The following is a 12,353-nucleotide window of genomic DNA, read 5'->3' on the forward strand; positions in this document are numbered from 1 at the left end:
ACACTAAAGAAATGTTTCCACCTGAAATTTTCGAATATTGATAAATTTCTCATTCATCTGAAATAAATACGTTAAAATTATTTTAGTTGACGTTAGTNAAACGATGAATAAAATACAGCGGTATCTCGGTACTCAAACTATTCCCAACTCCGACAATTCAGTATGTGAACTCAAATTCTGGAAAAAGTCGCTCAGTACTTGACTGAACAAATGTGACCTGCTAGAACACAATTCTGATTAATAACATATTTGTATTTTGTCACCCATAAAAAATTTTTTATGATAAAAATACAAAAATGACGATGTTGCTGATATTTGTCATGAAGATCAATAAAAAAAAAAAAGCTCAAAATATGATAATACTGTACTTTGTAAAAAGAAAATGCTCTCATTTAACTAAAATTAATATTAATGCGTAATACAGTACATTTAATTGTGATTATTAGTTACTTATCAATTGAAAATAAATTATTGATTGTTTTAATAAACATATTTTTTTAGTAAGAGAAAAGAATAAGTATACTTTTATTAACTTTTGGAACCTAACCTCATGTTTTGCATTAGTCCTTTGTTTCGTATAACACGGATTTACATAACATGGCATTTTTTTCGAAACATAACTACTGTATTATATGAGGGATATCTGTATGTATATAACTTTTAAGTCATTTTTCATCTTATCATAACAATCAATAACAGAATTTATTACTATAATTTATTCATTTGATTATTGTTAATTAAACAAAAAAGAGTTCTTTGCTTTTAAATAAAAATTAGTAATTAATATAATTAATTTTAAGTTACAAAACTTACAAGAAACAGGGCAATTTCCTTCAGTTATTATCAAATCATCTACAGCAATATCTCCAATATTAATAGATTTCTTTTTTGCTCTGAGAACTACAGAAGCATTTATATTTATGTCTATATGATATGATGCAAACTGCCAATCGCCAATTTGATTATTTTTTAATTGCATTAATGGTCCAATGTATTTTTTATCTAAATAAATAAAAATTAAATAACAAATTAAAATATAATTAAAAATAAAAATTCTTATTCAATTCTTAGTATTCAAGATTTAATAGTTATAATTCTTTTAATTCAATATAGTTTAACTATTATTAAATCTACAATAAATATTGATAAGATTAGAGATGTTCTTTTATAAATTTATCATTTTTAATTGAATTCATAAATGTAAAAATATTGTGTGGAAAATAAAGTGAAATGAATTAGCATTATTGTATGTATGTTCCTGTTCCTGTAAAGTTTAAAAATGTTATTGATTATGGAGTTATAAATAAATAAATAAAACAAAGATAAAATTTATGCTTTCCCTGTAAGCAACATTACAGATTTATGATCTAGAATTACAGAAGCCATAGCAACTGTTAATGGTTCCATATATGCAAAGACTGTGAAAACTTGACTATCACCTAGATGTGTTAAGTATCATCGGAGATGCACATATAGCAACTGAATGAATACAGAGAATTTTTTTTGTTTTTTTCCTTTATATGTAGCAATAAATTTTATATCTTAAACTGTACAATTTTTCTGCTATGTTGAAGTTGTAGTTTATCTTTTAAGATACCTGTGTTATTATGTTTTGTTAATATATATTTAATATATATATTAACAAGACATATATATGTTTAATTTTTCATAAATTAGAAGATTATAAAACAGATTAAAAAAACAAAATCCAGTAACGAGTTGCTAAATTTTCCTGGCAACATTTAAAACTGAGTGTGTAATGCCATCTGTTATGATATTTTATTAAAAACTTTTTAAATTTTGATTATTATAAAATGGCAAAAAGCTTAATTTTGAGGATAAAAAACTATAAATGCCAATAACAAGTAAAATCGTCATTAAGTCCAATCCTACTGGAAATACACGTGACCCTCTTTGTCCCCCATCCTCTCAACCTTTAATCACCAAAATTTAATAGCATCAATGCCCCTCATATACAAGCCAACATGCCAAATTTTGTTACTTAATCTTTACCCCATCCTGAGATATTAAGTGAAATAGACACCAACACATCTACACAAACACACACACATATGGAATTTTTTGGATTTAGGTGGTCTCAAAATGTGGAAATTGGCAATAAAACTCAAAGGTTCAAATCTGACATGATTTCAATACTTTCCCTTGTTATGTATACATAACAGCCAGGAAAGTAACAGAAAAAATATCTTTGAAATTCATAGTTTGCCTTTTATGTTAGAAGTTACATAGTTATAACTAATTCCAACAAAGTTTAGAATAAAATTTAAACAAATCTGTGGTTAAGTAAACTTATAGATTTGCCAAACTAAACAGTTTTTAATTTAAAAAACTTAAATAATTTAGCGCATAAATAAAATTTACTATTTGTGTGTGATCTAAATTACTTATTAATAAATTTATTGCGCAAAAGAATAATAAAATGATTTGAAAATATATTATATTTAAGATATTTCGGAAATGTATTTTATACAATATTTGACAAACGACTTCCAACAACTTAACACTGTGTTGAATAATAATCCACGAAAACCTTTTTTTTACAAGTGTTATGTCCGTAGTACACTCCACAAACGCTTTTGACCTCCACCGAGGTCTACTTCAGGTGGTGAATGACTGTGCTTCCTCCTGACCATCGTAACGATGTCGCCAGAGATGTAAATAATTGTGCGTGTCGGGTTTCACCCCTCCGACTCAGTCAGTCACCACCTGAAGCAGATCTCGGTGGAGGTCGAAAGCGTTTGTGGAGTGTACTACGAACATAACACTTGTAAAAAAAAGGTTTTCGTGGATTGTTATTATACAATATTTAACTGTAGTAGATTATTATTTTGTTATTATTTTTGGGAGGTTTTTATATGCCTATTAAGATATTCTAAGTATTAAATTATATTATGTATAGCATGTTGTTTTTATTAATGGATAAATAAATTTAATTTTTATTCACATTGAAATAGAATTTCTCCTCTAATGAAACAATTTTTAAATTTCTGGATTATTAGCCAGTAGAGAGCCAAAATTTTTGTACATTCAGAGTGTTTGGACATTTGAGATTCAGATTAAATGTATTGAGGACTGATTTTTCAATTGCTCTGCCACAAAATATTCAGTTTAAATTACTTTTGTTAATTGGTTATAGTTAAAAGTTATTCTTTTAATTTGTTGTAGTTAAGTTGTTATAGTTAATCAATGTTTTAATTAGTTTTTGTGTTATTATGAAATAATTTTGTTTATTTGTATAAAGTGTCTTTTAAAAAATAAATGTTTATCAATTTGAGTTGTTACTCTATTTATGTACTGAACAACATACTTATAAGTTAAATCAAATATTGGATTTTCATATAAAATGTCATTGATAATCCTGAAAATTTAAATTGCAAATTCTTAACTTTAATGTATTTATTGAACATTTAAAAAAAATTTTTGTACATAAATAAAAATAACGATTTTATTAATTTTTATAGTTATAGAATCAATTGAAAAAAATAACGATTTTATTAATTTTTATAGTTATAGAATCAATTGAAAAAAATTTATTTAATTAGAAATAGATACCAAGACCTTCATCCTGAAAATAACAATATTGGAGACAAAAATGAAATTTTAACAATTTTTTTTTTATTTTAAGAGAAGACTAAAGTGAAAATAGTGCAGAATTATATCCCAATTATATCAATATCAATATAAAATAATAGTTTAAATATTATTTTATATAAAAATAACCAAAAGTGATATAAAGCTATAAAAAACCAAATCACCAGCAAAAAGTTGGGTGGTTGTATTTTCACCAAAAATGAATTTTATGGATCAAAAATGCACATATTATTAAATGCAGAAGTAAATATTAATTATTTGATTTTTGTCATTTACTTTAACCATGACAAATCTCTCCTTTCATTTAACTGGATATTTCTTCTTTGTTTTTAAGGGAAATTTTAATTTTGATGGCCGAGTAACTTTTAATGAAAGGTTGGTCATCAAAAGTTTGTATTCTGGAACATTGAAAGTGAATAAATGATGATTCCTATTTCAATAGACCGTGTCTTCAATTTAATTTTTAAAGATAAAAATCAGTTTTATAAGTATAAAAGAATTCTGCAAGATCATCATCCTTTTAGGAAATTTTTAATATAATTTAGATTTTAAGAAATGATTTTTATCAGGTAGTTTAATTACTGTAAATTATTTAGTCATATTGCTCTTATAAATGTAAACAGTTATTCACTACTCTAATCTTCAATCTTATTATTGAAAGAGATTATATGAATTAAGATGCTCAAAATCAAATATACTAAATACATCATTTTGATGATATTATTTATAAACTTAGTTATATAAACAAGCTCATATGACTGCTTTGTAAAGTGAAAAGATAACAAAGAATTAATTAAATTCTTTGTTATCTTTAACAATCCACAAAACCTTTTTATAACAGTGTTGTCTCCATAACAAACTTCACTAATGTTTTCGATCTCCACCGAGGTCTTCCTCAGGTGGTGTCTCCTCTTGACTGTTGAAACGATGACACCTGAGATGTAAATAACACGATATGTGCATTATTTACATCTCGGGCATCATCGTTCCAACGGTCAAGAGGAGACACCGTTTAGTCACCACATGAAGAAGACCTCGGTGGAGGTCGAAAACATTAGTGAAGTTTGTTACGAAGACAACACTGTTATAAAAAGGTTTTGTGGATTGTTATTACTCAATGCAGTGTTAAGATTAGAAGTCTTTTTGTTATCTTTCCCATTGCACCATCATACTGAATTTTTATTCAATTAAAAAATATGATTTTCTTAGATGATATGATCTATTGCACCAGTTATCAAATATCAGATCCTGTTTAACAACTCATTACATTTAAAAATCAAAATAATGGTACTTACTTTGCAACAGGAACATAGTTAAAGAAACTTGTTCAGGACTATTCAAATAATACCACATTTGAAAGCAGTAAGAATTTACTTCACCAGGGACTATCTGACTAACTATTTCACCTGCTGTTGATTTCTTTGCTGGATTAAAATATGCATAATAACCTAAAAAAAAAAGACAAAAATATTTAGCAATGAATTTTATAATTAGCTCTAATAATAAAGATTTTTCTTAATTATTTATACAATTTGATGTTATTTTAATTAAATAAAATCTTACCATATGAACTCTTTAGAGTATTATCAAGAGATGGTCCTTTCTTATCAAATATTGCTGCTTTAGCTTGTTTCACTTTCCAAGAATCGTCAAGTTTCCACGAACATTGTGACATAGATTCAAAGTTACACATCCAATTGCTAGGTACTGTTTAAGAAAAATACATACCTTTTGTGTTATTTAAAAACTATTAATTATATAAAGATATCATTAAGATAGTAGTTTATTAAAGTTATGTACGGTGCAGCTAGATTTTATCCGGTTGAAAATATTGATTGTATCTGTGTTACGTTAACTCGTTAACATTAGTAGCATTTCAAACGTTTTAAGAAATTACTTTAGAATTATTATATTGCTCTTGCTTCTAATTCTTGATATTTTCATAGTTATATATAACATATATAGGTTATATATTGTTATAACGCTAATATATCTATTGTGTTTATAAATCAATGAGAATAAACGCGAATGGCGTGCAAATCTTTAATGTACTTTCATTTATCATTTGAATTGGATACATTTAATTTTTAAGCAATCAGTAAGTTTTGGTTATAAATTATGTTTAAATAAATATGTTTCTTATTATTCTCAAAATATTCATCTTTTACAAAATTTAATTTTGAATCATTTTGGAAGTGGTACAGACAAATTGCTGAAAACTGAAGTGGTGTATTGTAGAAATTCATTCAATTGCACTAGAATGACTCATCCGTTACAAAATTTTCGGTTAAACTCTGAAATATTTTGTAGCTTCAGAGCTTACATACTAAATACCGTCGTCTAATGGATGATTTCTGTAAATATTCTGTTACTACAGACTTACATAAATTATTTTTTAGCATTTTTGTTTTACCTTTATATAATATTTTGTATAAAATACTTAATTAAGGAGTGAAAAGACACATGAAAGATTTTTGCTGACGTTATTAATTAACTCATTTTGATTTAATTTTTATTGCATTATTTATATTTTTTCCTTAATTTTCTGTGTATTAAGTTCTAAAACATTTTCGTCTGTAAATAAATAATATTTCATAGTAAACTCCGGTTATATAAATTGATTATTACTAGAAACTCAAGATAGGAATTTTATCTTACAACAGGATTTAATCTACAAATGAATTCAATTGAGAGATTGATTTACATTCGAACTTATTTGTCTTCCTCTTGAAATATTTTATCTAAGAATAATTCACAATAGCTACTATATTTGACTAATTTTTAGATATATTATACTGTATTAAATATAATGTATTTTGAATGTGCACAAGTAGTCTAATAATAAACTTTAATACATTATGAATGATGGCATGACAGAGAAAAGTTGATAATATAAAAGTTAGAACATTCTCAATGATCACAATCTACAGCATGGAGCAGAACAACGTTCTTGTGTGTGTAAGTTAGCTGACTAGGGGGGAATCATTTAATTTCTCGTCAGGATGAAAAAGAGTTAATAAGCTGGTATATTACGCAGCCATTGCACAGTCTGATGGAAAATAAGCTGATCTATTATATTACAAAAATTACATTTATTACTAATATAATAATGTAAGTTTAATTATCGCAATGCTATATATCCTGAACGATGCGTGATCGCTGTATATACATTATCACTTTCCTGATAATTTAATAGAAAAAACTATTTTCTATTCTCATAAAACATTGCTGGAGACCATTTAACCTAAAACGATAAAATTGTATAGATTTCTTTTGATACTTTATTAAGAATACCAAGAAAAATCAACGAATATTCCAATTTATTTGCTTATTTTACTAAACTGTCCAAACAAATTTTCACATTTGCGTCATTTCTGATTAAAGAGTCATCTACAGTCTTAGAGAAAAATCAAGAAAAGTCTTAGTTATTAATACATTACAAATCAATAAAAGATTACAATAAAGTTACTGAACGGTAGTATTTTCATCATATAAAAATATACAATATCATACAATTATAATAAAATATCTTAAATAATTACAATCAATTATTCAAAATTTATCTTTTTGAAAATTTTCACAAACATTATAAATTAATGACGATACAATTTTCTCATTAATAATTACATGTATTGGACATTCCTTGGATATAAAGCAATCACCGAAACTAAGTCCGATTTTATTTTTACGAAATTTTTAAATAAAAAATTTTTTAATTGGAATTATATGATTGTATGAAAACTGACCTTAACTTTATCTTGACAATCTTCTAGACTTTCAGGAAAGCAGTACTGAACGGCTGACGTATACGTTTTCGCGATGAAAACATCTGCCACAACTTCTCTATAATTTGTATTCTCGTGTATGGGAGCAGTCATCTTTGATCAATTACAACTAGCAAAAAGTAGCATAAATAAAAGACTTTACCAAATGTGACGACAAAAGATCGAACATGTTCTGGAACAGCACTACTATAAAGCGCGTTCAGCAAAAAAATACTCAATTGCCTGGTACTGTTGAGTCTGCTGAACTCAATTTGATAATAATATTGATAATAATAAATAATAGTAGCATCTAATGATATAAATTAGTTTGATTAAAACATTTAATTTGTGTATATTTTAGAATAATGACTTTTTATCTTTTGTTACTTAAAAATTATTAAGATATATTCGTATCAATTTAATTCTGTCAATTAGCTTGTCCCTATATACCACTTCTTCTAATAATTTTAGTATCATTTCCATCTGACTTCTGACATTTAATATCATATAAAGTGAAAACAATAGACACCGTCCCAAACCCGAGTAAAACCAAACATCTTTCTCTTTACTAATGTTATAACTGCTAAAATCGATCATTTTTAATTTAGTTTCCAGTTTAGTTAATTCTTTTTCGGAATGTAATTTCATATAGACTGTGACAGAGCATTAAGGATGTCTACCCCATGGTTTTTCAGCCTATTGTTAAAATTTCTAAAGTCTAATAAAATATCTGTAGTTATTGGTAAATGGGAGCTTAAATGATCTGCCATTTTTTTTAATGATGTTCTGCTTTCCATTAACTCTTTTTTATTATGAAAAAAAATTAAATGATTTCTCAACTAGTCAGCTAACCAACACACACAAGAACGTTGTTCTGCTCCATGCTGTAGATTGTGATCATTGAGAATGTTCTAACTTTTATATTATCAACTTTTCTTGCTCATGCCATTATTCCCAATGCATTAAAGTGTATTACTAGACTACTTGTGCACATTCAAAATACATTATATTTAATACGGTACAATATATATAAAAATTAATCAAATATAGTAGCTATTGTGAATTATTCTTGGATAAAATATTTCAAGAGGAAGACAAATAAGTTCGAATGTAAATCAATCTCTCAATTGAATTCATTTGTAGATTAAATCCTGTTGTAAGATAAAATTCCTATCTTGAGTTTCTAGTAATAATCAATTTATATAACCGGAGTTTACTATGAAATATTATTTATTTACAGACGAAAATGTTTTAGAACTTAATACACAGAAAATTAAGGAAAAAATATAAATAATGCAATAAAAATTAAATCAAAATGAGTTAATTAATAACGTCAGCAAAAATCTTTCATGTGTCTTTTCACTCCTTAATTAAGTATTTTATACAAAATATTATATAAAGGTAAAACAAAAATGCTAAAAAATAATTTATGTAAGTCTGTAGTAACAGAATATTTACAGAAATCATTCATTAGACGACGGTATTTAGTATGTAAGCTCTGAAGCTACAAAATATTTCAGAGTTTAACCGAAAACTGTGTAACAAATTAATTACTCCAACGATATTTATTGAATTTTTACAATACACTACTGCAGTTCTGGGCATGTACTCAGCAATATGTCTGTACAACTTCCAAAGTAATTTTAAATTAAAATTTGTAAAAGATGAACATTTAGAGTATAATAAGAAATATATTTATTCAATCATAATTTATAACCAAAACTTACAGATTGCTATAAAATTAAATGTATCCAATTCAAATGATAACTGAAAGTACATTAATGATTTGCACCCCAATCCCATTTATTCTTATTGATTTATAGACACAATAGATATATTATATTTATAGCAATATATATATATATATAACTATAAAAGGATCATAAATCGGAAGAAGAAGCAATACAATAATTCTGAAGTAATTTCTTAAAACGATTGAAATAATACTAATGTTAAAGAGATTATGTAACGCAGATACAGTCACTATCTTCAACCATGTAAAATCTAGTTGCACGGTACATCACTTTGTTTAACTGACCACTTGCCACCAACTATACACAAATTAGTGAGTAAAATGGCTGAAAAAGGTGTTTATTGCATGCTTTGTCTCGTACTAAATATATATCTATATATTATATATATAAAATAACGATTATTTATTATAAACAGATCTTATTGGATTGTATTGTATATTCAATTTTTCTATTATATTGTATTTATATTTATATTATATTCGAATTGACCTTTTTATAATTTGTACATATTCATATATCACATTATATTTTATTTTTTAAATTTTATACTGCTAGTAATTACGTAAAAACTATATTTATATGATTAAGTTTTTTCATTATATATTTTATCAAATGATAGTTTATAAAATAATTTTTAAAATTATTTTTATAAACTAACATAACCTAACCTACAAACAATATCTTCCCAGGCAAACACAGAATTTCCACGGGAAAGCTATCATTGCAGCTGTGAAGTTGCCTCTGTAAAATTGCTTTTTTTATTAAGAAAGATGCCATTTTAGACATTTCAAAGAAAAGTTTTGCTATTGATAATACTGCTTTCGATTCAATTGATGTGGGTGAAATTGTCTTTAATGCATTTAATTAAACCTGTCAGCAGGCGCCTTGTACCGGTTAGGCACTAACCGATTTTTAATTAGTTAGTTTAAAGTTTGAATTGTTTGAAAAATCTGAAAAAAATGCTACCTGAGTTATTTTTCTTTGCTTTTACGATGTAAAATTCAGTTTTTGCTTGAAACCTTTCATTATTTTTATTTTATAATTGTTGTCAAATCGGCACTATAGCGCTTGTGATCTCAGATTTCAATTTTCAAATTTTTGCCACTTGCTGTTACTAAAAATATTTGCAGCAACAGCGCGCACTTCTTCACTTATAATTGCGTTATTTTAAAGCGAATAACCTGCAATTACGCAAACTTGATTCGGAAATAAATAAATTTTTCCATAGGTATTTTTTAATCATTTTATAAAGTTTTATGACATGATGCCCATATCATTTTTGAATTTTTTAAACTTTATAAATATAAAAATGTGAGTGACTGTAATATATAATTTAAATTATTTTCGTTAATTAACTGCATCTAGGTGCATATGAATATACAAAATACATGGCTGTTTTTTTTTATTAAATTTCTTAAAAATAGAACAGTTGAAATGTGGGCTTTTTAGTATTTCACAACTGATATGTTCTGAAGCGATTCCCACAGTGGTTTTCAAGTTTATAACCTTTTTTCAGAGAAATTTTAACGAAGCCAAATACCTTTTCACCACCTGCAGTAAATTCTCTTTTATTGTAAGAGCGCTGTACTGTACTATCGCGATTGTTATGTGAAACTGCCAATTCGTAATAGAACTCACCCTTCTAGAAAGATGAAGAGAATGATTAACAAAACGATCTGATCCTCTGAAGAAAAAAATAACGAATCGATCTCAATTTCCAGACAAAAAGAGGATGATAAATAAAAATAAGGTGCTATTCTGAACCGAAAAGACATTTTGTATCAATACAAGGAAAAGTAAGAAACGAGAACGGGATGCACCCAAAAACAAGGAAAATAACTGGTGCCCTATCAAACAATAATCCTTTAATTATTATTCAAAGCCATAACAATCCTTTTCACTTAAATAATAATAATTTTAAGCATCCCATTTTTTCTCATTGTAATTTTCTTAAAAAAGTTAACTTCACCACAAGGTCAATAAACTATGGACCAGAAATGTCCAACTCTGGCCCACTTAATATTTTTATGTGGCCCACTGCACCCTAAATTTTTTAAAAGACATTTTCATTTATTTTGGTAAAGTAGGAGTAGTAGTGGTTTGGGCCATACTGATCACAAAATTAATTTTATAATTGCAAGTTTAAATTAAATTAATTTTATGTTAGCAATAAGTAAAAGTTTCTGCATTAATTATTAAATGTTTTTATAAATTTAAATTAAATTAATTTTATTTTAAAAATAAAGAAAGTTTAATATATACTTTCTAGTTACTATAAAATTAATTTGCAATAATTTCAGATCAAAAATCAATCAGATAAATTAAGATTATAAATATTTACAAAACGTTTCAATTCATTTTAGTTTTCATAAAATATCTTGTAACAATAAGGTAAAGTTTCTGTATTAATTATTAAATTATTATTATTATTAATTATTCTGTATTTTTAATATTCGAAAAAATTAAAACATGACAATTGTATAAAATAATATAAATCCAAAACAAAATTATTTTTTAAATTTTTGAATTTTATTTAAGCTTTTTCAGTTTTCTCGTTCTCTTTATCTAAAATATGACACATTTCTGCTAGTAAGTAGAGTAATAAATTCTGGTGATTATTTACAATATATTCTTGGTCTATTTTCTAATATTTTAAAATGTAATACCATGAAAGTTCATTTTGAAAGTCATCAATAAATTGTTGGTCAAGTATTTGGTAACGAGAAACATAATTTCAGTTTAGATAATTCTTTAATATGCGTAGAGTCATAGTTTTTAATCGATGGTTTTTAAAAATTTTTTTTTAATATCAAACTTATGTATGTATCGCCTAATAAAATTATCTGAAAGAATTTGAAATTCGGCAAATTTATTCAACTCAAGTTATTGTGAAAAGTTGGTTAAGAATGATTCATCTAACACCTGATACTCGCTAATTAAATCCAATTTTGCATATTTAATATGTTTTTCAATAAATGAAGTAGCAAATATATAGTTTTTCCATAAGTTTTCCCAATTTAACTTATCAGCGAATTCAGAAACGAATGTGAGAGATAAATCATTTTGTCGACTAATGATATCCCAATCAATATAATTTCTTAAATGACAAATATTATTTTCTTCTACTAGTGAAAATGAAAAATCTCCCCAATCAATTAGCAGTTGAGTATTGTCTATAAAGAAACAAAATTATTTTTTGTTAGGAAATATTTATTTAATTAAT

The 12,353-nt window shown here is 25.8% G+C and overlaps 1 protein-coding gene across 1 annotated transcript; it reads right to left on the minus strand.

Annotated features, from left to right (window-relative positions):
- Positions 1-628: 628 nt before the first annotated feature.
- Positions 629-5,291, minus strand: LOC111615808 (MAM and LDL-receptor class A domain-containing protein 1-like). The gene is made up of 4 exons (XM_023357244.1): positions 5,176-5,291; positions 4,908-5,060; positions 814-1,002; positions 629-708 (listed from the first exon to the last, which is right to left on the minus strand). The coding sequence occupies exons 1-4, from the start codon at positions 5,285-5,287 to the stop codon at positions 629-631; spliced, it is 534 nt and encodes a 177-aa protein (XP_023213012.1). The 5' UTR covers positions 5,288-5,291.
- Positions 5,292-12,353: the final 7,062 nt, after the last annotated feature.

Source organism: Centruroides sculpturatus, unplaced genomic scaffold, assembly GCF_000671375.1.
Source record: "Centruroides sculpturatus isolate CEXI.00-Female unplaced genomic scaffold, Cexi_2.0 scaffold2728, whole genome shotgun sequence".
Taxonomy (NCBI): Eukaryota; Metazoa; Arthropoda; class Arachnida; order Scorpiones; family Buthidae; genus Centruroides; species Centruroides sculpturatus.